At 48.6% G+C, this 26,692-nt stretch overlaps 1 protein-coding gene across 1 annotated transcript in view; it reads left to right on the forward strand.

The window, feature by feature from the left end:
- Positions 1-26,692, forward strand: part of LOC130578498 (collagen alpha-1(XXVII) chain-like) — a 135,750-nt gene that overhangs the window by 71,010 nt on the left and 38,048 nt on the right. The window contains exons 21-33 of the mRNA XM_057374623.1: positions 90-143; positions 2,068-2,112; positions 2,778-2,831; positions 3,984-4,028; positions 9,555-9,608; positions 12,358-12,411; positions 13,161-13,214; positions 16,378-16,431; positions 23,010-23,063; positions 23,411-23,455; positions 23,574-23,618; positions 23,820-23,873; positions 24,599-24,652. Of these exons, the coding sequence (XP_057230606.1) occupies positions 90-143; positions 2,068-2,112; positions 2,778-2,831; positions 3,984-4,028; positions 9,555-9,608; positions 12,358-12,411; positions 13,161-13,214; positions 16,378-16,431; positions 23,010-23,063; positions 23,411-23,455; positions 23,574-23,618; positions 23,820-23,873; positions 24,599-24,652 (666 nt within the window). The remainder of the gene's footprint in view (positions 1-89; positions 144-2,067; positions 2,113-2,777; positions 2,832-3,983; positions 4,029-9,554; positions 9,609-12,357; positions 12,412-13,160; positions 13,215-16,377; positions 16,432-23,009; positions 23,064-23,410; positions 23,456-23,573; positions 23,619-23,819; positions 23,874-24,598; positions 24,653-26,692) is intronic.

Here is a 26,692-nt window from a genome sequence, read left to right on the forward strand (position 1 = left end):
TGGCTGTGAAAGAGACTTTCTCATTTTAATTGCCCTTCTGAGCTTATGTTTCTATTTTCTGAGCGTCTTTTCCTTTGGCTCTTTCTCAGGGCAAGCCAGGAGCACRAGGTTTACCTGGGCCAAGAGGACTGCCTGGACAAGAGGTGAGTGTCCTGAGCCCAAAAGAGATTTGATTTAAAGAACAWCACCGAATTTTGTAAATTAATGCATGCTGAAATGGTGTCTGTGGTTTAAAATCCTCTGGTCCCTCTGAATCTGGAAGCAGATGCTTGTAGTGAGTGATCAGAGACTTGCAGAAGAGGAGCTTCCCCTGAGCTCTGTGATCTCCAAGTCCTGTGATCTCTGCTCCCAGCCACTGCTGGCACCTGCCGACCCTAAATTCTGCCTTGGCTTTGCTTTTAAAGCCTGTTCCCCCACCCCCAGATGGGTKTTAGTGCCCTTTTCCCTGCACATCCCCTTGCACAGACATGCCCTGGCCTGGCTTTGGCTTTCTGCTCCTTTTAAGTGTGTTCCCTTTCAACCCTGAGACCTGCAGACTCCCCTCTCTCCCACAGAGCAACATCCCTCTGCAAAAAGAGAAAGAAAAGGGAATTGCTGCTCTGCAGAAATCCATTTCCCCCAGCACCTCACAGCTTGGCAGCTTTCACTCACCACCTCACCTCAGAAACTGAAGCATCTCCCCCTTGTATTTGCTAAAAAGGGACAATTGTCATCGATTTAATTGTCCTGGAGCTGCAGATATATCCTGGGAGCAGCAGAGAAGGTCCAAATTCCCTGTTTTTCCCGTTGTAACTCCAGTGACATKGGTGCAGTTTCCTCTCACTCAAGCCAGTGTAAGCTGTTTGTCCAGAGTCATGAGACATTGTGTAAATAATACTGAGCACATGCATGGGCAGGAGCTCGTTTTAATAGCACTAATAATTCTTAACTTTTTCTGGGAACTCTTCTGCTTGTTCTCTAAATGGGATTAATGCAAATTAGCTCATTTATTTGCACTGAAATAAGGAAAAAAAATATTCCAGCCAAAATACAAAGGGAATCGAAGCCCCGCATTCCAGGTTCAGGCAGGCATGACCAAGCTGCCTTCAATTTAGTCTAGTTAGTGAGTGTCAAAGTAAGCCCAAAGACATGGACATGGAGTTTGGTGCAAGCTGGGCTGAAGGACTTTGAGTGTGCAGCAGAGCACAGCGCTGCGCCCTCACCACGGTGCTCAGCCAGGGCACTGGGTCAGGGCCCTGAATTGCATCCCACTGGAAATGTGTGGACCATTGTGGGTGGCTTGTGTGAGCCCATGGAGCCGGGTTCCTGACCCCCAGCCCCACCCTCAGCCTCTCAGTGCCCCTTCATTACCACGGCTGCCCACCGAAACGAGAGCAGCCAGGCTGTGGCTGCCAAGGGCGCTTTTAATTTCTCTCTTGGCAGTTGGTTTTAGACACTTGAGATAATTTTTGTGAAGCTTAATTGAAGGTCTCTTAGAAACTGTAGATGTGATCCTATCGCATTAGAAATTGGTGTGGAGCCAAGGGAGAGGAGCGAGTCCAATCGCTGCGTGAGATTTTGTGATAGCTCCATCCTGCAGCATGTGCAATCCCAGCTGAAAGCAAAAGGGAAACCTTCACACGGCTGCCAAATGGTTCTGTGGGAAATTTTAGAACACGCTTTTTTGGGGGGGAAGGGAGAGGAAAGGGGGGAATGAAGAAAAAGAGTAAAGAGCTCTACAGCATTCGCATCCCTGCCAAATCAAAGGAGGCAGAGTTGTGGCACCATGTCCAGRGTACCCTACTGACCAAACCCAGCCCCTCATAGACCAGACCAACTTGCAGTGCCTTGGCCAAATTTTGGATGGTTTTGCTGGCAGGACTTGACTTGAGCTCTTTTTTTACTGAGGTCGGGAAGGGAGATGAAAAACTTCAGAGCTTTCTTTAAAATTCTTTAAAAATGTGACAGCTGAGCACACAGCCGGTGTTTAACTGCTGCTCTTACTGCAGGCAAGTTTCATTCTTGCTGCACAGTGAGTCCAAATTTTGTCACTACTTTGCCTTTTATTTTAATTTCTCTTCATTTCAGGGAGATGAAGGACCCTTAGGACCACCAGGAGTCCCTGGTCCAGAGGTARGTTTCAGTCATTTTTTCACTCAGTTATTACCAGCTCTGATGACCCTSCAATGGAATTGTAGTTAAATTGTCATAAAGCTTCAACCCTCCTGGTTTGGGAAGTAAACTGTCCTGCTAAGAATTATTGTCTTGTCCAGGGCTTGATTGATTGCTTGATCCAGCATGGCTGAAAGTCCAGGAAGTGTCTTGCACAGGGTGTTGAGTTTATAACTTGTCTRAAGTCTCAGACCTTGAAAAACCCTCTAATGTTTAAACAGCTCATCCTCAAGATAAATGACGTTGACTTGAAACCAWCTCTGTAACCAGCCCCAATGCTTCTTCCCTGATTTATAGTATTTTTCAATGAGTAGAGGGGAAAAAAAAGAAAAAAAAGACTGGGCAGTCAGAGAGAGTCCTTTTGACCTCTGTGATCTATCACAGAAACACAGTTAGAAGAAGCAAAAAGAATATTATCATRTCTGTGAGCTTGCCAGCTCAGGATTTTGTAATGGGTCTGTACATAATTGCCATCACAGGATAGTAAAATATCCTGAACATTGGTAATAGGTGGATCAGAAAATGAATGTTTTGTCATTATCTTTTATCTTACAAGCATGGAAACTGCACCTGTGACCAAAGCAGCTGCAAGCTTTTGATGTTTATGGTTTTTCCATGTATTTCAGGGTCGGTCTGGTCGGAAGGGATTTCCRGGAACACCTGGTCCCAACGGTCCCAAGGTGAGAAAAGAGTTTGTTCCTGATCAGGGAAGCAGTGGGTAGAAGGGAAGAAAGGAAGAGGGAAATGTCTTTTCTTTACCATTCTCCCAAATATTCGTTCCAGAGAGAACAGTGGAACTGAGGGTTCCTCTTTTTCTCAGAATTTTGGGGTCTCAGCTCCTGCCTCTTCCTTCAGAAAGAATGATGGTGCATTTTTTAAGCCATTATAAACAAGTGTGTTCCTCCTTTGATATTAACCAACTCCTCCCTCCACCATCATCTCATTTTCCGTTGCTTCTCCACGTTTTTGTTCTAAAACAATGCACATCATTCCTATCTTTGCTGCCTAATTAGCAGCAGGAGCCATCCCAGGGCAGTGCGCTCCACAAACCCACACTCAAAAGGAAAGAGGAAACCCAACAAAAACAACCTCTTCAAACAGTAAATAGCAAAAATGTGGTCTGGCAGCACATCTGGAGTATCTGCCTACTGAGAAAATACAGCTGCTGTCCTGGAGACTCTGCTGGTTCGTGGTGAGCCTGGCCTCTGGATGGCCCATGCAGAGGCACTGTGACTGCCTCCAGTGCTCCCACAGCTGCCCTTATCCCTGGTGGCTTTGAAATCCTCCTCCTTCTGCTTTCCCCTTCACCCCTCATCATTTTCATGCTCTGTACTCCTTCATCCTGTGCTGRGATTTATCTCATGTAGGTTCTCGCTGTGGTTTTCCTTGTGACAGTAACGTGCCYCTGTTTGAGGTTTTATAAAAGCAGAATTGGGGTGCAGCGTTGCCTGGGAATATTTGGATTGTCCTTTCTTCTTATACTTTGTAAAATTTTGGGATAAAGCAGCCAGGACTAGACTGGGGCCATGCCACAGGGCAGCAGACAGCTTATGTTCAGTGTGGTTCTCTGAAGGTTATTTTACTTCAGCAGGACCAGCTTTTGGGGTATTTCCCTCTAAAACAGCAACTTTGCTCCATGTTTGTATCAACCGTGTTAATTGCTTTGGATTATCTTCCAAGTCACAGCTGGTTTTGTAAAATGTTATTTCTCACAGATTTCCCCCAATTCACACAMAGCAGCCCAAGTCATGGCTGTGCAAAGAGTCACAAATGCCCAGGGTCTGGCTGGCAGCACCAAATAACCCCTGTGCCCKTTTCTCCTTGTCCTGCAGGGCGAGCCAGGAAACCGTGGCCGACCAGGGAAAGTTGGTGAGCAGGTAAAATCCTTATTTTCCTTGTCCGTTTGACGATCTCCTCTGTACAACGTGTCCTGGATGTCCAGAGTGGGCAGGGGACAGTGGCAGGGGACAGTGACAGTGACATCTGGCCTCCTTAAAGCTGTCCTGGTGCTCAGCTCMCAGGTTTTGCCAATGTGTGTTTTAAGGGTAGGATCCTCTGCTTGGGGTGCTGCATTGCTTTGACTCCTTCAGGATTTTTTGGGGAGTAGAGGAGACAGCAGCTGAAGAAACCAGACCTTAGTTTGAGGACAAGAGAGGGGGAAGAGAGACACTGAGCTGCATTTCTTTGTAATTCCACAGACAGCGTTCACTGGCATAGCCCAGGACATGCATTATCCCTGGAGGCTTTGGGGGAACCACAGGCATCAAGGAAAAAGACACAATTCTTCCCATCTCCCTGTGACTGAAACCAACAAACTTGTCCACCAACAGCCCTGAAATTGCAGCCACGGAGCCTCCAACATGTTCTGTGTGTTCCTACATGACCACACCAAGCTGGCTGTGGCCTGGCACTGCGGGTGCTGCTGCTCACCACAGCCGTTCTTCCCAATTTTCCCTGCTTGTGTTGGTTTGGTTTATCTTGTCAGCCTCTCTGGCTCTTCTTTGCCTTGTTTGCAGCAGCTGGSAGTCACTTCTCCAAGGGTTTCTGACCAAGCAAGTCTAAAAAGGCCAAGGTGAATCCTTTGCAGTAGCAGCAGTCTGGTAGCAGCCTCATCACGTACCAGAGGTGGTTATTTCTGTCTGGAAATTAGAGCCATTTCTGTGTAATGGTTGTTAATTTGCTCTGTGAAGAGCAACTAACAAAGGAGCAATTTTTCTCCCCACACCTGAGTTCTAGTTGCAGCTTTATCAGATTCTGCACTATTTCAGGCAACACTTYGCAGTGCTKTGTGCCTCRGTTTCCCCATCTGTGGAAGGTGTGAGACAGCCCTGAGCAGYGTTTAGCCCAGTGCCTCCTGCTGTGAAGTGGCACCTGTGGATACTGTTAAAAATGTGTATTTAGAAGTGCTTAGAGATCCTTAACAAGACGTTGTCCTTGAAGGACAAAGCATCATTAGGATTATTATTCTTTAACTTCCCTCAGGACTGACCTTGGATGAGAACTGTAGGCACTGTTCATCGAAAAGAAAACACAGCTGGCCTCTGCTGACACTGAAACCAGCACAGKGGTAGGAAAGCTGCCTGTGTTATTCTTAGTCAATTAGTCTCTGTCTAGAAATATCACCCAGAAAGAGTTTCCATTTCCRAACCAGCCGAGTCATTAGAACAAAAATGTCTCAGCAGACTAATGAGGAATAACCTCCTCTCCCATCACACCTCTGCTGAACSATGCTGGAGCGTTGGGGTTTCCTTCCTCCCTCCACTTGAATTCAGCAGTTGGTGTTGGGGCTGGGTTGGTTTTTTGCAGAGCTCTGAGAGGTTGAGCCCTTGGCACTGAAGATGCCATCACTCATCCTGTTTTCTCTCGTGGGGACCCTGATGTTTTCTATTYCTCAGTAAGGGTGGTCACACTTCTCAATCCCGCTGCTCTGCCCGACATATGGGTTCTCTCAGAGCGGAAAACCTCAGCATAACARCACGAGAAGAGATCAGCCATCCATCTCATTGGAGATTTCTTCCCTTTCTTAGGGACATCTGTTTAGGAAGACATGGGAGTTTCTGTAAGGTTTCCAGTGATACTTGAGCTCTCATTGAAAAATGAGGTTTTAAGCCACAGGGCAGTCCCTGATGCGTTGTTTTTCCATTGCAAGGACACAGTCTGGGGAAGTTCATTCATGAGATGCTTGTTGTCTCCATGTGCTGGAAGGATTCCAGCTGCTGGGCGCCCCAGTACCCTGGAAATGTGTGGGTTAACCCTTCCTTGCCTGTAGATAGAGTCAGAAGGTTTTGAAGAGAACTATGGGGCCTCTGGCCAAGGCCACCAGCCTGCCTRTCCCAGAGCTGGGAATGCACAGCAGGAGGATGTCATCAAAATGTCCATGCTGAAGGTCAGAGAGCCCTGTGGGAGAAGCAACACCCTGGAACAGATGGGATTGGAAATTAGGGAAGGGCGCTGCCATCCCAGGGACCCCTGCTTGGCACTGGACAATCCCAGTGCAGGGTTGTGCCASCTGAAAGAGGCTTTGGTTGATTTATGTCCTCACTGGCATCAGRGAGGCCCTGTCACAGCAGGAGCAGCTGTTTGTGTCCCCTCCCCTGCACAAGAAGTGACAGTCCTGCTCCCACACAGGGCTGTGTCAGGGCCAGCCATGCCCCCATGGCTCTGCAATGGGAAGGTTGGAGCTCTCTTGTCCTTCAAGGTCACAGTGTGTTGTCCCAATATCACTATCCTGAGATAATTTATCAGAGGACACCAACGCCATCTCCTTCATGTATTTCCCCTGCCAAAGGAGGAGGGGTTGAGGTGGGGTCTCACATGGGGAGGCCCCGATTGACTTGGCCAAGGTCAAGAAGGTCACCAAGAAGCGAGCAGGGAATTGCGCTGCTATTTCCCACGTCTCAGCGCTGCTCCTTTCCCAACCCATTTACCTTCTCCTCCAGGGCRTCTCTGACCTCCAGACCTCTCAGTCAGGGATTTCCAGACACTGTGGTGTTCCCAGCCTCTTTGATGTGACATGGTGTTTTGACAGCACGTCTCCACCTTCCCTCGCCCCAGGGCGGCGGGAGCCCAACGCGGCACCAAGCCCGGCGCGCAGGGGGTTAAACCACATGGCTGTTCTTTGCGGGTCARAGCGTCCTCCCTTAAACTGTGATATTTACTGTTTTACTTTCCCTTTCTTTCATCTGAATGGGAGGATTGTACATTTACTCCCTCCCRTCCTTTGTCCCTGGTTTGTTTTGTTTTGAGTTCTAGCGAACCAGTAAAACAGAAAGGCCGCGATCGGTTCCCGCTGGGAGCGACTGGCGGTCCTGTCCCTGGGAGACCCTGCTCACGCTGGGCTCGCCGCTCGGTTGTTTCTCTCAAATGGGCTATGATTTATGCAAGGCTTCATTGCTGACTTGCTCTCTGTTGATGGAGCCAAGAGGGGGGGCTTAATTATGACAGGGCTGGACAATAAATGGGGAAAGCGAGACAGGAGTTAGGAATTACAACCCACCAGTCCCCCCTCCTTTCCTTCCCCCCAAGCCCCCAGCAACTTTTTAACAATCTCCATCCCTTTTCCGCCATGCCCTTGGCTGGGGAATACAGCAGACTGAATCATGAGCGACATGCTGAACTCCCTGTCTAATATAAATGTTTTACATTCTTTCCTGTATAGTGTGGGCCTTTATCCGGGCAGCCATCGCTGCTGGGACTTCACGTGCATCATTACACACACTGCCTGGAGTCGTGTTTGGTGCAGGCCCTCTTTTCAACCCTGGGAACCTGGGAAAAATATGTTGGCCGCGGCCATTTTAGTGTAATGACCACAATTCATGTCTGCTTTGATTAAATATTTGCCGTCGGCRGCTCTTCTGGTTCTTAAAACCTAAATCTTTCTACGTTAAAGCCTAAATCTCCTTCCCTGTAGTGCCTATCCCCTTTTGGCTGGCAAAGAACATCATTACCCAATCGCCCCTCGTCGTTTCCTACACTCTCAATAATTTACTGAGATTTATTTGGCGTATCTATCTCGATTCACGTCTGTGAGCAGAAGCAGCAGCGTTGGTTAGTTCAGCCCAGAGCAGACAGTGCTGGCTGCAAACACTKCAGAGCTACTGTGCTGGAAGCTCCCTGCTCTGCATCTCACGTTCACACCGTGGGACGCTCCTCTCACATGGGGAGCAGTCACATCTTCCCCTGAGCAGAACCACAATGCACCAGCATCAGCAGAGTTTTCCCTGGGTGTGCAGTGGAAGGTTGGCTGTGCTCCCCTTCCATCCCAACACCGGCCACACCAGCAGGCTTCTGCACGACCTGCCATGGGCGACAACAAGAGGGGTCTCAGGAAGGTGTTTGGGCCCTTGGAGAGCTCAGATCCCTGCAAACCCCTCTGCAAAGCACCACTTTGGGAAGCACCACCAGCACATCTGGCTTCATGACCCAGATTCCTGGGAGACTTTTTAGGGTGGAAGYTGATGCTGCTGTGGATAATGAGTCTGAAGATTGGCCTTCGAGCCTGAGCTTGGTTATGGAAGGAGGAGTTTGAAAGTGTCTTGTGCTGAATGGTCCCAACACTGGCTGCAGAGCAGGGATCCCTCTTCTGCAAGGATTGCCCTAAGAAACCAGAAATTTCCTAAAGAGCATATTCCCAGGGGAGAAAGGGAGAGTTCTGTGGTTTTCCAGGAAATTGGAAATGAAAAAGAGATTTATTCTTTCTTGCTTTATTGTCTATTTTTGTCTAGCAATGCATTTCTGTTACATCTCATTGCTTTGCCATTCTCTGCCATAACRTTTGCCTTCTTCATGGCCTTGGGCTGCTGGAAAGCTTGAGGAACTGGGTAAGTGCAGTGGTGTACCTGCACTTGTGCCTAATTGAAAGGATAATTGATCCAGCAACCTTCAGCAATGCCACCCAGTGGCAACCTTGCACGGGCAGATGTTGCAGATTTTCCTGCTCTCCCTTTGTTTCCTGTGCTGGGTAAAATGTTGCCTAAAATCAAACAAGCTGTGGCGTGGCTTCATTTGGCACCATCCATGTCAAGTGTGGGCAGGTTGAGAAGTGTCTCAATGGGAGATGAGACTCACTGGACGAACTAAATATAGATCTCTGTCTTCCAGTGGCCCTTTCTGGGCTTGCCCATGAGAATGGGCAGTGAGAGTTGAGGGCCTGCAGTGGCAGAGGGAATGGTCCCTTGCATCTCCAAAGCCAGAAACCGCTGGGGCTGGTTAGGAGGCTGCTGTATTTTACTTCTCAGGAATCTTCTCTTGAGATTGCATCTGTTTTTATCTTCCTAATTAAAAGCAGTTTTGTTTGCTTCTTCTTTATCCTGAGCRTTGTTAAACCCTGAGCTTGGACTGGAGGTTTTTTTTTCCAAGATGGTTTCTGTGAGCAGCGTGCGAGATCCACTGCCCTGCTGGCCCCTCTGGCTGAGGAGACCTTTATTTCCTACTGGCATCCCACCAGCACACTATCCAGGGCAAAATTAGTCTGCACCAAGGGCTGAGGCAGCTCAGATTAACCCAGAGGAAGTCTACCCAGTGCAGCAGCTCCAGCAATGGTCACTCCATGTCTCTGTCTGACCCAGGAGCTCTGAGTGAAGCTGTTTCAGGGAAAAGCTCACAGAACAAAGCCACGCCACGGACTCAGCCTTTCTACAAAACGTRCTTCTCTCTTCCCCTGTGTTGTGGTTGTTGCAGATCCTCGTGCTGCCGTTCCAGCTGGCTCCTAAAGCAGAACCAGCTGTGGACTGAGACATTCCCATGGCCGGGAGCGACTCCGTCCGYTCTGGTAGCCAGTAGGAATTACGGAGCATTATACGAGGGATGCTGTGCTATTGCAGCCGGCAAGGTGGACCAGAGGAACTGTTTACTTTCTCAGCAAATAAAAACTGAAAATTAATTGCGCTCTTCTCTTTCCTCAGGGTCTAATGGGTTTCATTGGTCCRGTAGGGGAGCCTGGAATAGCAGGAGAAAAGGTAGGATTGCTTGAAATGAAATGGTTGCTGTAATTTCTGCTGGATGAGCGAGGCTGGGGTGGGAGAAGAGTTGTGGAGATTTAGGCTGTCATGTGAGTGCAACACCCAGATGGGAATGCAGCACGTCCAGGGAGCCTGAGCTAGTGTTGGACCAGGCCAAAATCATCCACTTCTCATTCAGGAATTAACATGCGCTGCCCTCCTGGGAGATGCTGTCAAATATTCTTTGAAGAATTAACTTTCCTCATTCATAACGTGCCAGACGGTTTGTATTTAACAGCCAGCTCTGGGTTTTATGGGAATTTTTTCTTTTAGGGACTCATCAGCCCTGTGTTGCTGGTCAAGGGATGAGTCCATGGGATTGAGGTTACACATTTGTGCAGAGGTGTGCTYTGGGTTTCCACAGAGGTCATGCAGGACCAGGGCTGAGCCTGCATTGAGCAGGAGGTCTCAGCAGTTTCTCAGGTGTACAAAGAGTGCAGCCATCCATCTGACCAAAGGCTGGTCCAAATATTTCCCTTTTTATCCCCATCTGGCCGCCCCTGATTGCTCTGGGCACGCTCAGGGCTGGTGCCCTCTTGTGTACAGTGCAGACACACACCTCTTCCAGGGGAAAGAAAGGGCTTTATTTCGCATAAAAAATGTAAAAGGACGTTAATTTGTTTTCTATTAGAGTGTAAACTTTTATTCAGAGGCAGCTCCCAAAGACAAATCATCTGTGTCACTCATTGTATCTCACTTGCACGCTGCTGGTTTTCATCGGTGCTTTAATTATTCACAGTGCAGCCATAAAGATAGTGAAGAGCATAAAACGATGCATTCCACACACCAGTGCTCTCTTTCTCACTTTTATTGCCTCAAGCCCTGTCCTCTGGGTAATGATGTGGAGGCTCTGTGACAGTTATACTGTGTTTGCTGCAGATCCATTTTATTGTCYGTGCACAGCAGCCTTTGGGAAGGTCTTTCCACCCCGTGGGCCCCGCTGGGGCAGTAGCAGAATCAGCCTCAGTCCAAGCTGTCAAGGCCCACAAGAACTAAAAGSAATGACATGATGTGGGCTGTGTTGAGAGAATGAAAACAGATGAATAAAGGGTCTGTGATGCGTCCAGGGTGGTTACACAGAAAATTGGTGCCGGAGTGAGCTGTCTCATTGGCAGCTGCTGCCCTGAATTGAATGAGGAATAAGGGGTTTGCCATGCAGGAGACGTGGGAAGATCTTTTTCTCCACTCCATTAAATTCACATCTGTCCCTGTGCCTTTCATGCCAAAGCCTTGACCACATGAGCTCTSCTCAGCTTCCAGATCGACTCTGTAATGCGGTGATGTTTCACTGGTGTCAAGGCAAACCCAGGCTGTCCTTTGAAAATCTGCCCTTGGAGATCCTCAGCACAGCTGGGATTTCCATYAGGCTTCTCCACCAGGACAAACTTTGGGATGACAGAAATAGCTATCATCAAATCAAAACCTCAACCAGGCCTCCAGTTGGCATAGCATCCTGCAGCTTACTATGCTCTTGTGAGCTCAATGAAGTGGGAAATATGCTTTCATTAGACATAGCTGAGTCAGCAATCTCCATCCTGAGAGCTGCAAAACTTAAGACTGAAGCCAGTAGAATCCAAAGATTATCAAAGAGAACAATACAGTTAATACATTCTTAATAAAATCCATCCATTCAGGGAGAAAAAAAAAATCYRTACATTGGTTTACAAGGGCCAACTGGTGACAACACAAACTCTGGGGTTTGTTTTTAATAAGCTCCTTAGAGCCCAGAAAATATTTCCCCTTGCACTTTTTGCTGTTGGAAGGTAGGTCAGATTTTGGGTGTAAACTAATTGGCAGCATTTGCTAAAATCCTCCTTCCTCATCCCCCCAAGCACACAAATTCCCAGTGCACCCCTGGGGCTGGAGGGAGAGCCCAGGAGCTGTGGGGGGATTGTCACCGTCCCCCAAAGGAGCTGTGGATGTCCCATGGCTAAATCCATGCCTTCCTGTCACACTCACACCAGCAGAGTGTGCTTTTTGTGGTGGTACTCGTGGGGGCTGCACCATCTTGTCTCCCATCTTTGGGTGAAGGATGCATTGGTGGGAGCTGAGATGGTCAGCATGTGGGTATAGGTAAGGCTTTTGCAATGAACAAGGGAGGTTTGGGCACATTTTGAGCTTTTTAGAGGCTTGTTGTAGAAGGGATGGTGTCTTTAGGGTGGGCTTGGGTGTCATCCAGCTCTGAGCCCCTCATCAATCACACCTCCAGGATGTTATTGTTGGCACTGTGGTCTCACTGGGAGCCACAGGAGTGCCCCCAAAACACTCCCAGTCACCTCTGAGGATGCACCAGGCACCATCTCTGTTTCTTTCCAGCTCGATTCCCTGCTCTCAGGAGGGCCTTGTGACAGCAAATTTCAAATCCATGGCTCTGAAAATGGCAGCAYGTGTAGGGATTGTGGTACTGCAGAACAGGCATGTCATGCCTGGGGAGGGAAGGGCTGGACATTTCCTTGGGTTCAGCCCCAGCACTGTTTGGAATTGAAGGTGATGTGCCTGTTTCCTTCACACCTTGGTGGTTTGATAAATCCCCTCTCTTTGGGGAGGATTAGTTAATTCCTGCAATCCTTCCACTGCTCGGATGAGATGGATGGAAAGAGAGTGATTCTGGAAGCATTTCTGGCAGAAATCTGATGACATAGACATGAATTAGAGATTTTTTTAGTTGTTTGATGGCTCTAGATCACCCTGCACCTTTCTTTCCTAGGGTGACCGTGGCTCGGTGGGACCCCCAGGCCCTCCAGGCGTCAAGGGGTCGATGGTAAGGAGTAAGTCTGCATTCTCTAGCTCTTGCTGCCACCTCTGTCTCTGTCCTAGCCAGGGGTGCAGCTTCTCCTGCTTTTTGAGTTCTATGGAAACAGCTGCAAGTTCTTCCCATGTTTGTGGGGATGGGAATGGCTGTTTGACTGACTGGGTATGGAGGTGTAGCCTCTCCCAGCAGCTTCCCCTGGGTTTCAAGGTGTGTTCTGTGGCTCCATCAGCTGTGTCAAGTGCAGACAGACAGGAACTGAAGGATTGCCTGTTCCCAAACACCCTGGCTCCTGAAAAGTGCCCAGGAGCAGGGATCTGTCCGAGAGCAGCTGGAAATGCAGGGTGYTTGGGCAGCACAGACGCTGTTCCTTGCTGTGCTCTGCCACCCAGGGATCTCCATTCAGGAATTTAACAGAGGGGAATTCAGCTGGATCTTCTCTTGCTTTGACACTTATTTCCTGTCCGCCATAGCACAAGGCCCAAATACATATTTGCATATTAACTCAGCCCATTCTCTTCTGGGCTGTTGAGAAAATCTTGCTGTTGATATCACTGGTGGGGTTAGAGCTGAGCTATCAACAGCCTTTCCAACAGCATTTCCATCTGCCCCTGGGCAATTTCACCCTGAAAAATATCAGATCTGCCTGACCTTGCAAGCAGCCAACAATGCCTTTTTTTCCTGTGTTCCACTTGGAGGAAGAARGGCTGTGCAGATTGTGGACATTCACAGCAGGCATGTTCTTTTTCCTTCCCTTTTAGGGGCACCCTGGGACTCCAGGAGGAGTGGGCTTTCCTGGGATCCCCGGACCAACAGTAAGTAAAGACTATCATCACCTTGCAATACTACATCCTGGGCCTTCATGGGCTAAGTCAAGCAATTTTTCACTTAGTATTCCATTTGGGTTTTAAATGAACAAGAGGTACATGAAAAGGGATGGGACGTGCGTGGCACCAACACGGAAAGAGATTAAAAAAGCMCAGTGCTTAATTCAAAATTTTGTAGCCCATTTCCCTAAGGAGAGAATGCCAAAGTCAATCCAGCCTCAGTCTTTTAGCAGGACTCAAGCTCCCTAGTTCAGGGTGTTCTAGGCTGGGAATGGTTGGCAGTGTGATCACRGTGATTTATCACGGTGACCACGCCACACAGTGTGACCATCGTGCRTGGTCAAAGCCCCTGCTGGCACGAGAGGAGCAGCAGAGCAGCTCCCCCAGGCAGCCCCTCCATCTGGACAGGCTCATCTGGCACACTGCAGCTGAGGCTGGAGCGTGCAATCGCCGTGCAGCAGATTTTAGCCTGGCTCCAGTTTCCCACAGCCGTTGTTTAGATGGAGCTCGGGCTCTCCCAGCAGCACGAGCACTGCTGGAGCCAACAGAAAGGCTGCCCTGGGTGCGTGCAGGGAATGGATTTTGCTCAGTGTGTGAATTCCCACAGTGCTGGTAATTGGGAGGAAGATCACAGCAGTGAAATGCCYGGGCAGTGCCAAAGGTGTGGCCTCCAAATCGGGGTCAGCTCTGCCATGGCCGGGAGCTCGAGGATGCTCTGGGGGCACTGGCTGTGGGCAGCTGCTGCCTGGACACAGATTGCACAGTGTCAGGTGAGGAAAAGAGAAAATCTGAGGTCAAGCAGCACCTCAGGGTGRCCCATCTGTGCCTGGAGAGCAGCAACGTGGCACCAGCCAGGTCCTTACARTAAACACAGCACGATGCCACCCGCAGCCGCCAGCACAGAGCTGCTCTGTGGCCCTCGTGGCAGCATTTGCTGTTGACAGAACCCTGGGAGGAGCTGGATATCTCTAGATGTCCCATTTTCAGCAGCTTCCCGTCATGTTAGCTGCTGCATGGCTCGGGGACAGCTGGAGCACTGGGCTCCCTCTTGAGCGCCCTTGGCCAAGGCAGGTTCTGAGAGCTGCAGCCCTGAGCACCATCCCATGCTCCACTAAATGTACCTTCCACCAAAGCCAAGTTTTGTCTCTGTTTTCTGGGGCATAACAATAGTGAGAGCTGAGGCATCAGGTCCAGGTGGAGATAAAAAAACCTCTCAGCAAAGCTCTGGGAGCTGACACCATACCCAGGTCCTTCTGCTTCCTTTGGTTCCCTCTTCTCCTGCAGGCAAATAACAAATCCATCCAAGCAAAATGTTTGCTCCACGACTGCATTTTAAAAAGTCATAATTCAATAAGCCAAACTTCCCCACAGAGCCAGTAAATCAAATAATCCCCTAATATCAAATCCCCGCTCATTAACTCCAGCTGTTTCTCCAGCAAACATTCCTTATTTGCCTTTCATGCCAGACCTGAGGCATGCAGTTGTTGTTTGTCCTAAGCTGTTAAAATCTTTGAGTGAGCCTTAGCACTGAGGGCTGATTAATTCAACAAWGGATGACTGGGAATGGGAAGCAAAAGATACAATCATTGGTAGGAAACTTTGCCCTTAGTTTCAGTTGTAAATTCCTTTTCCCTCTTCTTACTCATCATCATGGTACTTCTTTTGTGTTAATATACAGTTTTGAAAATAATGTGTGTGTATATATATAATTTGAATTATTTGAAAATAATGTGTGTGTATATATATAGGTGTATTAAAGGTCACTTATCTTCTCCTAAAAAGTTCCTTGAAATTGCAGCATGGTTCCTAGCTGTTCCCTCAACATTTGCCCTCACAAWGAATGTTTCTGTCCTGGTATTTGCACAAGCTGTTTGGGATAGGCTGAGACTTCCAGAGGAGATTCCAAATACCAGCACAGAATTTCGTTTCAGTGCGTGTTTATCATAAAAATCTCTATAAAMCAGGCATCTGACACATCCACTGCCTGTCTGTGCCAGTCACTACTGACCTCAGCACCAAAAYTGAGATTTACTGTGATCACAAATACAGTTACAGTCAACGACTTTTCCATCTTGAGGGAGAACAGCTGAGCATTTGTATCCTGAGCTTACATGCCTACAAAGATATCTCCAATCCAAATGCAAAATCCTCACAAATGGCAGTGGCAGGAGCAGTAGGAAGATCTCAGTCCAGTTCTGTTCTGATCCATGGTGGAGTTTGCAGTTGGTAAAAGGTATTAATAWATAAATAGCTACATTTGATGTGGAATGTTTGAGAGGGTAAGGATGAAATGTGTCATTTTGAGGCTTTCTTTTCAGAAAGCAGAAAGGCACTAACTATAAATATCAGGTTTAAAAGCTATGATACAGAACTAAGTCCTGTTAAATGAATTTATCCTTTATTTTTTTTACTCTGATAAATATTTTAGCAGGGAAAAAAAACTGGCTTTCTACATTTTCTGTATGCATGTTAATGACTCAAATGTGTGCAAATCCAGGTTAAATGAAAACCTGAAATCTTTCTGTAATTGTAAGGAGAACAGGATCATCTGCAACACCAACAGTCCACATTAAATTAGTATCTATCTGCCAGCATCAATATTTATGCAGCATTTACAGGGAAACAGTTACTTAAAGATAAAGTCAGTATTTGGCTGAAAAGATCAAACTTGGATACCCAAGATGAGGTGTCTGATTTTGTATTTGGACATCTAAAAAACAGATCCTGGTTATTATTATTTCTGAACAGATGCTGAGCAACAGCTGCTTTTAATAGATTCAGAGGGGATTCTGAATGTTCAACTTCTCTTCACATCACACCACTGACACAGATAACAGGCTGCAGGTCATTAAGCACACAAACCTCAGCCAGGATCTTTGGCCTAAATGTTCATATTCCAAAGACAAGCCATGAGGTAAAAAAAAAAAAAAAAAAAAAAAAAAAAAAAAAAAAAAAAAAAAAAAAAAAAAAAAAAAAAAGGAGGCCATTTATAGACAAGTAAACGTGGTGATGTTTTTGGCAAGTGTTTAATGAACAAACCTGCTGGTCAAGGGTCTGATGCCTCTGCAGATCATGTAGGAACATGGGGTTTTACTAAAGCTGCTGCCTTCCTCCTCCTCCATCCTCATTTTRTTTCCCTTTTCCCTTCCAGGGTCCAGCAGGAGCCCGTGGTGCACCAGGGATCCGAGGGATAAAAGGCCGCAGGGTAAGCACTCTCCACGAGCTTTATCCTTCTCCTCTTTCAGCACTGGAAAAGCAACCTGGTGGTTTCACCTGGGGGCTGTGAAGATGAGCAGAAGCTGGGCAGCACCTCCACAGCCACATTTCTGCTGTGCATGAAGGATGCATGGTCCTTGAAACCAATCTTGGCAGGGATGGGAATGCAGGGGATGTGAATGCAGAGGGGTGTCCAGTGKAGTTTATCGTGGAAGTGGTCCAGCCTGTATTTTCCAGCCACATGCCATGTCAAAACACGGTCTGTGGATGCTTCTGGTGTGGATGAGGAGGATTTAGCTGTCTGATTGTGTACATGGGCTGGGGGAAAGGGTGCAGGTAGAAAACCAGAAAAGGTGCCGTCATTGCTATGGCAGGAAAAGCAGCTGAGCTATGAAGTGTTGTGATTTAATCAGAGGCAGATGAAGGGGGAAATGTTATGATACAGAATTAAGAGAGGAGGCTGACAGAAATGGAACTGACAAGGAGCTGTCCCATGTGTCCCCTCCCAGTTTGCCAGGACTGACCCCTCCCAGCAGGGCTCCACAGGGATGTGAGGAAGGTGTGCTCTGCATTGTCAGCAGATCAAATTATAAGCACTGCCTGTGCCTTTCCAAGGGTTTTTCCAGCTCTCATTTTATCTGTACACACCTCAGCAGTACCATCCTGTAGGCATGTGTGGCTCCTCACCCAGCCTGCCAAAGCAGCCTGGTGCTGCTGAGGCACTGACAGTGCTCTGAGCCCGCCTTTCCCTGGATAAAGAGCTCTCAGACACTCTGAGCCAGTGCTTGTGTGGCTCTCCTGCTCTGTTTGGGTGACAGCCGACAGCAGAATGACCTCYAGACCTGCCAAAGCTGCTTGTTTTCCTGCCTGTGACATCCAGCCCACGTCCCACTGAGCTCTTCAATCCTTCTTCTCCAACAGGATATTTATTGCAGGAGCATCCCTGCTTTGGGTTGTTTTTCCGTGTCCAGCTGCTTTACAAAGTATTAATAGTGAGCACACATGGCTCCTGCTGAAGGCCCCAACAACAACATATTTTGCATTTCTCCCTCCAAGGATCTGTTTCCATGTTTCGTTTTCAAAGACACACACTGGAGTTAACTATACATTTTACATTTACATTTGCTMCCACCCTCTGCTTCTCCTGCTTGGRGAAAGCCAAGCATTTCATGKTTCCCTATGTCAGAGTGAATTCTCTCTTCAAATAGCTGGGACCAGYAAAAGAAAATGGAATAACCAACTAGGAAGCTYTGTAAAGCATGGAGTTATGTACCCTGGAACTGTTCTCTCCTTCCAGCAGGCAACTGCAGTGTCTGGCTCTTAAGAACTCACTCACACAGATCTTCTTTGCCTTCTTACATCCACACTGACCTCAATCCTCAGCCCACAAGGAAAGCTGGATTCAGTTCCCAAGAAAGGAGGTTGGCTGGGACATTAACAGACATCAGGGACCTGCCTTTGGTTGTAGCTGGGTCTAAAGAGAGGGTGTCAAACCCTCCAAAGAAATCCTGTGGAACATCAGCTGCCACCAGYGCTGTCCATCCTCAGAATGATATATTGCATAGTAGAGACCTTCATCTTCAAGGCCAGAGTTTACATTTCCTCTCCAGATGTTCAGTSCAGCAGATCCTGTGCCAGTCACTCCCTCTGGACATTCCTCCACCGAGGAAGCCAGACTTCAAAGTGCATCCCAGCCCTGCAAACCAGGAATGCTGCAGTGGCTGTATCCTGGCAGGCTGCAGTGCCCTGCAAAAAAAAATCACCCCAGGACATGCAGAGCATTGGGTTAGAAAAGGGGAGTTCAGGAACAGATCTTGCCCCAAGGACATTAGATTCAGAGCAGGATGAAGTTCCATCTAAAGCTGTGACAGCAGGGACTGAGCCTTTGCTGGTGGTGCCCTGCTCTGATCCTGCTCTCCACTCCCACTGCTGGGCTGTGCTGTGGGGCAGATCTGGTGTGTTTGGGCACTGCAGTGATATAATCCCTACAGAATTTCTGAGACACAAATTCTCTGTCCTAAGATCCCCAGCAGAAAGGAGGAACTTGGCCTTTGCTCTGAAATCCCACAGATTTCAATCGATCTGCTGTAGGGAAGTCACTATTGTAGAACCAGCAGATCTCCTGCCTGGAGAATTTTTGGTTTGAATCTCTCTCATTCACATTTTCCTTCTCTTCATACCCTCAGAAGACATTCCAGGCACACAGTATCCTATGTTTGCTTACTTGCTCCTGCAATTCCTCCTCTTGSTTTACTCAGGATGGGGAAATGATCCCCCAATTGTAATTTCAGACATTACCCTCTGTCTGTCCCAGCTTACAGAAGGGATGTAATTCAATTCAGAGTGGAAATATGAATGCAGSCCCTGCCAGATGTTTGTGGATTCCATGAGCTCTGTTTGTGGATGCTTCGTTAAAGTAATTCTGCTTTTGAAGGAAACCTAAATAGCAAATATGGTTTCGATTGTAAAGAACAATGGAGACTTTTTGGGGTCTGTGTTTATGTTGTGATAGCTTTTATATTGTCAAGATATTTACATTTTAAAAAGAAAATCCTTTAAAAATTGTGATCTTCTTTTTAGTCCTGACAGAACTATTGTTCCCTCACAAATCTTTGTTTATTCCACCAAACTGGTACTGAGCAGTCTTTCTCAAATGTTGTTTCCCTTCTCAAATGTTGTTTCCCTTCTCCTCTTCCTTAAAGACAAGAAACTTGGACATGTGAGCCCAGGCTCATTTCCCTTCATCTGTACTCCGTGTGGCCCTTGGACATGTGCTTAACATCCAGCTAGTGACAGCTATGTACATGCTTAAACCTCTTTATTTAACCAAATCAAGGTTTAAATCTGGAGGCAGCTGGTCCAGCAAGTCCCTTGCCCTACCTCACTTAAATATAAAAGTACATTTCTGCTAATCACCTCCTTGCAGCAGGAAAATGTGTGGTCTCCAGCGTGTTCTCCTAAGGATAATGTCATCAGAATGACTGGGAATTTCTGTGAAAGGATGAATGTCAACCAGAGCCATGGTTTCGTAACTCAGATCATAAAGCTGAAATCCTGCTGTAAAATGCCTTACCTTGCCCTGTTCTCCAGGCCAAGGGGCCTGTCAATATTTCGGCAGTTTTATCCTCTCTCTGCTGGGTCCTGGCTCGGGTGATGCAGAGGAGCTTTTCAAATCCCAAAGCACRTTTTTCTTTTCCATTCATTCACCCAGCTCCTGCATCTGCAGCTGCCCAGGTGAAGCCTGCAAATCCCAGATAAGGGGAGCACACCTGCACTCCAGGCCCTTTGCTGCTCCGTGCCAGAGGGAAGGAATTGCTGCCTCTTTCCAGCATCACCAACTGCAGCAATCTGTAAATGCCAGGGATTTGTAAAGYGGTGTTATCTAAGCACACATAAAAATATTTGCCTTTCCAAGCCCAGCTGAGTTGCTGTTTGTAGAGAAGCAGAGGGTATTGTTTTGCTTCCAGYGATCTTTCTAGTTGACTGAGAAAGMCTTAGAAGTGTTTGAGGAAAAGTTTGTTCCAGATCCGTGGCCGGGGATGTCTCCCTTTGGCTTCACTCGAGGCATCTGCTTGCTTTTTTGTTTGGCCAGACTGTGATAGCGAAATATCAATATTTGGATAACTGGGTAAGGAAGGAGCTTGGGATTTCTGGAAATGAGCTACTGACTGCTCCTTCCTGCTGCTGTTCAGAGGCTGGTCACTGTCTCTGAGCTCTGAGTAGCTGTTTAACGGGAGGAAATGCAGCACTGCTCTGCAGAAATACCTCGATGAGTATTTAGTTCTGCAGGAGCRTTGTTTACCTTAGCAGCAGAATAAATCCTATTGCCTCACCTGGGCTGGCAAAGCCTGGAGTTCAGTCCCCGTGTGTTTGTGAGCTCTTCACAGCTGGTCAACATCCTAAACTCCTTGTTTAGTCTGGGGTTTCTGGTAGTGCTGCTCRGTGTGGCTCAGCTCAGGGAAACTCRCTCATCTCTCACCAGCATTGTCGGTAAAAGAGAGTTTTAAAGATTTCACTAATTGACTAAATGTAGCTTCTCCTGTCAGAGTGAATTAGGGGAAGCCTTTATCCCAGGTTTCAGCCCAGGAGGCTGGAGAGGATGAATCTTGCCATGTGCTTTGAGAAGAGAGGGTCACCTTCCCCTGCTCAGGTCAGATGTCAGCGAGATGTTGTGATGGGATTAGGCAGGTGACTGCTGTGAGGTGACATTGCCCTGGCAGATCCTGCCATGCTGGTGACAGGGCTCTGCTGGAAGAGATGAGGATACTGGAAACACTTCCCCAGCCAGCCCTGATGAGGGCCACGGCCATCACTGGGGGCACCCAACATCCTCCACCCRGCTCAGAGCAGCCCAGCACTGGCACAGGGCAGGACAGGCTACAGAAGATGGGTCTGGAGGGGCCAGACACATTCCAGGTTCCTTCCCAGCTCTAACCCAGATCATCACTCTCGTTTCCATATCCTACCTGCTTCTGATCCCTGCTCCCACTTCCAGCYRAGGAATCCTTGCCCTCTGCACATCMTTCCCCCASTTCMSTRGCAGGTCACCACATCATCTCYGAGWGTAAAGATGTAATTGCACAAAATATCCGAGTGGCTGCTCAGACAGAAGGGGAATAGTTTGTTTTCCAGGGAGGGATGAGTGGTTTGGTGTCAAGGATGCTTGCCCAGAGTGCCAGCATCATACCCATGCTGACACCTCCCTTCCCAGCTCAGCTCTGGGTATTTTCTGGTGTCCCAGTCACCCCAAGATGCCTCCAGGCCCTGCTCTCCCACCACCCCAACTTACAGGGCAGTCTGACTGAAGCTGTCAGTAGCCCTGCTTTTATATGACCTGCTGGTCTTTTTCATTGCTCTTTGAGGTTTATAGGGATGTGGATTAATAAAACTTTTTGTCTTAATAAAACTTTTGATCTAAGGGCCAGCRTAAGCCACAGTGAGAGGCTGGTGAGAGGTGCTGTGCCATGTGTGCAGCCCAGCCCAGCTGTGAAACACCCCTTTTACATGTGGGGATCCCATCTGGGGCACAGCCTTGTGTCTGTCTGTCTGTCCCAGAGGCCAGGCTGAGCATTCCTCAGAGCTGTGCCTCACTGGCAGTGCAGAACGGGCTCTTGGTTATTCAATCTCTGCTCCTCTCAGCAGCACGGGGCTTTGCCAAGCGCAGTAGAAGTTTTTGCATTATTTTATATTGACAATGTTTGTCTGCTGTAATAATTTGGCTGGGGCTCCTGTACGTTTGTGCTGCACACTGCCTTTCTTTGTGAGCCTCTCTCTTTGCCTGTCATCCTGGAGTTGCTTTTCTAACGCACTGGCTCCCCAGCCCCGTTATTACTTTTGGCACTGGGTTTGCATCCCGATTAAGCACATTGGCTCCTGTTTCCCCTTTCTGCCTTGGCCAGCTCTCAGAATTCCTCTTACCACTACATTCTAGCACCACTCTGTGTTTTTATTTATTATTTATATTGCAGTAGCGCCTCAGAGTCCCAGCTGAGCTCATGAGCTGATTACAAACATGACATCTGCTAATAGAGCCTTTTGATGTGCTCTGTTTTAAATCTTTTATTTTCTTTCACCGTGGCCCTTTATTCCCTGTGAGTGTGACACTCTGGTCTCTGAGGGTCAAATGGTGCAGAGGGTTGTGTGTTCAGCTTTCCTGAAGTGAGCTTGAGAGATAAATGGTCATTAAGGTCCCTTMCAACCCAAACCTTTGTTTCTGTGATCCTGTGATCACATCCTTCCCCTCTTTCCAGGGCTCTCCTCACCTGGAACCCTCTGAAAGAACAAGGACACCCGTTCCTGGGTGATGCCCAAGCTGTGCCATGAACTGTTCCATTTTAGCTGATCATATTTGCAGCAGGGTGGGTGTCCCACACACTCCTGAGGTCCCTGTGCCCCTCACACACCCAGGAGCAGATGCTGGGCATGGCACCAGACCCTGCCCACCTCCATATGTGTGAGCATCCTTAACAGCAGCCAGATCTGKAATTATCACGGGGCTGTAGCTGAGGGCTTGGAGTTCAGCTGCCAGCAAATACACCCTTCTCTTTGGGAGGAATTTGGGACTCAGGATGATGTGGAGGTACTGTATAATGCACCTCAGGGCTTTATTGYCCTGATTGTGACCATGAGACACAGTGGTGTGCCAAAATTAAGAGCAGAGATGTTGGAAAAACAAAGTTTCTATGAAGGAAGAGGTTTGCTATCAACAAGGCTGGAACTGCAAGTCTGTCTGTGCCTTGCAAAACTGTTGTCRTGTAACTGTTGTCTGAAAATAAGGCTGCTCCTGGCCTGCTTTTCTCCTCTGGCTTGGGTTTGTGGTTGGTAGTTGGTTTAATAGGAATAAAAAGCGCTGTGTGCTGGTAACAGTGAGAAATGAAACAACAAAACACAGAAAGAATCTTTTGAGTGCTCTGAGCTGCTGTGCTCAACCCAAGCAGGTACGAGCTGGCTTAGCCAGGATTGATCTCATGGACTGTCCTGGTGGCCAAGGCTAAAGTGACAGCTGGATTTTCCAGTGAGAAATATCCTCTGTGTTCTTATTTSTGCCTCTCTTCTGCCTCTTTCCAGGGTGACAGAGGGCCTGACGGTCCAGTGGGCGAGCCAGGGTCACGAGGTGTCAAGGTGAGCACCAAGGCTGCTCTCAGCTGGGCTGTGAAATGCTCTGGGCACGACCAAGATCACRTCCTCCTGCAGGAACAGGGGGTGTTTGATTCCTCTGAGACAATCAAGCAGCAGGGATGGGTCTGTCTTGTGTTCAGAGTAAAATCTATCCAGCATTGGCATCAGGACCCTGCCCACGCTCCCTGCTGGTTGGGATGTTCCTTGGGGCAGGGTCTCTCAAAAGATGCAGGGAACAAATTTCAAAGGGAAATTTGTTGCACAAAAATGCAAGAGCAGATGGGCTGGGGAAGAAGAGCATCACCAACATTGTGCTCCTGCCAATGTTTCTTTGTGTTTTTGCTTTGCAGGGCCGACCAGGGGAGCCGGGCAGGGTGGGCCCAGCKGGGCTGCAGGTATGTCCTGTGTGAGAGCCAGAGCTGCCAGCCCTGGGGACAGCCACRTGTCCTCAGTGCCCTCCAGGCCCAAACAGCACAGGGGTGTCAGCACTAATATCTGTCACTGTGTCCACAGGGCAAGATGGGGGAGACTGGGGAGACTGGAGCACGTGGTTTCCCAGTAAGTGTCCATCCCTTCTGCTCMCTTCCATAACCTCAACTCATTAAGTGTAGAATCCTGGTCCAGGAGGAAGATTTTGGACCCTTACAGGGTCACTTCTTCCCTCTTTCCACTGGAGCACTTCTGAGGTGCACATTTCTGCCAGGAGACATGCATGGTTGCTGCTGGGCTGGAGCTGACTGGTGTTTTTTATTTTTCTAGGGTATCCAAGGACCTTCTGGACCTCCAGGAGCAAAAGGGGCTCCAGGCGACCCGGCAAGTRTCTTATCATCACTCTCTGTCCATCTGTCTTTCCGTGCACACACACAGACACTTCATCTCTTTCTCTGTCTGCCTCCTCCCCACCACTGATCCCCCTCCCAGCTTCCCTGTCCTTGCCAACTCCAGCGTGGTCAGAGAGGTGAAAGATTTGGCTAGAGTTCTAGGAGCCAAAAGGAGAGACAAGGTCAGAGCCCTGGAAAGCAAAAAGGGGGCCATGGATCAGTCAGGGACAGTGTAGGATACAGCCTGGAGTGGGTTTTGGAAGAGAAAGTAGAAAAGAAGGGCGAGGTTAGGTCTGGGACAGAGTGAGATGTAACAGGAAGAGTGGGAGTGGAGGTTGAGTGGAAGGGGGAGCAGGAGGGAGGCTGAGGGTGTCAGAACTGAGCCCACAGCTTTGGGGTAGGCACTGGGAAAGAGCTCAAGGAGGGCCAGCAGTGCTGGAATGTGAAGGGAGAGGATAACCAGGCACTCTCAGGTCACCCACTGCAGGAGTTTTAGATGGCAGCCAGGAAGATGAAGGATCTTTTGAGCTCTTTGCCTGTTAAGGTACCTCAGCACACCCACTGCTGSCCTCTCCATCCACTGGCCAGCTCTTGCACAGTGAGAGCCCCTCTGAGATGTGGGAGGGCACTGGTGTTTTACTTTACAGACCATGGAAGTGGTGGCCCTTCAGAAATCAAAACAGTTGTGTGAAAAGAGCTTTGTGTCTCTATTTTCAGGGTCCCCAAGGACCGCAGGGGCCCCCTGGCCCTTTGGGAGAAATGGGGCATAAGGTAGGTCTGCTCTTTGTTCCTGTTTGCTTCCCCTTCCATTGGGAGTGGCAGGGCTGAGGGAGGAGTGGATGTGCAGGGRAACATCCTTCCACACCTGGAAGGGTGAAACGAGCAGCAAGGATTTTCCTCAAATCTGAAAGTCAGCATCCAAAACAACCTGAAAATCAGGAATTGGAGCATCCCTTCACCACAGAGCACAGGGAAATTGGAGCATCCCTCCATCACAGAGCACAGGGAAATTGGAGCATCCCTTCACCACAGGTAGATGTGCAGAGCCACCTTCCCCATGTTTCAAAGGTGACCATGCCAAGGTCCAGGGTGCAGCATCAGGGACCCAACACAAGAACAAATCAGACTCAGTGCTGTTCTTTMCCCCTCGCTGGTGCTGTTGCTGACACACCCAGGTTTGCCAGCCCTCCCAGAAGGCCATGGCAGCCATGCAGGAAGCTCAGAGACGCCTGTGCCCTGGTTGCTGTGAAGCAGTGGCACAAACACACCAAAACCCAGCAGCAGCTGCCAAACCGTGCCCCAATGGAGTGCAGGGGATGCCTCCATGGTTTCCCCCAGCTCCTCTGCACTTTTGGCTTTGTTTCACTCCTCTTGCAATAGCACAGTCTTGGCTCTTTCTGTCATGTGTGCCAGCTCCCCTTGCACAGGTCCTTCCCGTGGGCCCTGAGCTGTAACACAGACACGAAGGTGGTTTGAATGCACTCTGTGCAGAGTGTGTGAGTCACGAAAGTTTCCATTCTCATGGCTGCTGGGCTGGATGGAGCGAGCTCTCAGCATGGTAAACCACACTGGGGAGCTGGAAAGCTGCTCCTGAGCCACTCTGGATGCTGCCAACCGAGAAAGTACAGAGCTTCATTGAAATCTGTGCCTCCTCYAGGAGCCTTTCTCTGCACTGGCACCTCTGGAGAAACCAAAGCAGGGTTTTTGCTTTCATTGGAGCTTGAATTTTCTCATTGCGTGACTTGACCATTTATTTGTTCACAAACCCAACACACGCCCTGCTCCCTCCTCTGCTTGAATCCATTTCAGCAAGCCAGGAACTGGCTTTATTCCCTGGGTAGCTCCCTTGACTATGTGCTCTTTTTTCCTTTATTCCCAACTGTAAAGAGAAGGGAGATTGTTGTCCGGAATGCAAATATCATAAGTAAATAAACCACTCAAATCCTTTAAAGAGAAGCTTTACTGTCCCATCTTTGGGCTTGTTTCACAGACTCTCATTCCCCACACTTCCCAGAGGTAGGAGAAAATGTACAAAGAGTAAAGCTCCCATTAGATTTTGGGACTAAAGACAGTGAGCAACCATGACCCCGCTACTGGGGCTGCACATGGAGCTGGACTGAGTGAGAACTGTTTGTGAGGTCATTCTCACATCTTCCATCTTTCTTAATTCCTATCCTTTTCCAGCTCAGGCACTCATTTTTGGCTCTCTGAGGGATGCCAAACCCCTCTAGCAGAGTCTGTGCTCACCCAAGAGYGAGAAAGTTTCTCCCAGCCAGTCCAGCCAGGGCTGTGGATTTCTGGTCCGAGCCCAGGCGTTGGTTTTTGGATGTTTGCCGGCCTAAAGACAGCTGACTGTGGATGTCAAGGCTAACCTGGCCAAATTTCTGCTGGAGGGCTTGGTGTCACCTTGCTGTGAGCCCTCAACTCCCTTTAGCTGGCAGCACTGTGATGCCCTGCCTCTCTGGGAATGAGGGAACAAAGCTCAGCTGGAATCTGTGGCACCTGGGGCAGCTTGAAACAAAACTGTTGATGCAGAGGATGTGCCCACACCAGTGAGAACAGAGAATTGGGGCTGCAGGGAACATTTCTGTGACCCCCTGCACCAGCCAGACTGCTGGACCCTTCCAAGACCTTCCAAGTCAGATTCCAGACCTTTTCCCTCCTTTCCCAGCCGGTTCCAGTGCTGCTCCCTGGTGTGGTTACTCACCACAGAAAGCAGAGGGGGTGGAAGGAGGCAGAGAAAGGTGCTTGGCAGAGGAGGCTGGCRAGAGGGGAGGTGTGAGAGCTGATCAGAGCCTGCCCAGAGCCCAG

Source organism: Malurus melanocephalus, unplaced genomic scaffold (assembly GCF_030028575.1).
Source record: "Malurus melanocephalus ecotype Western Australia unplaced genomic scaffold, MMel_1.1 scaffold_230, whole genome shotgun sequence".
Classification (NCBI taxonomy): domain Eukaryota; kingdom Metazoa; phylum Chordata; class Aves; order Passeriformes; family Maluridae; genus Malurus; species Malurus melanocephalus.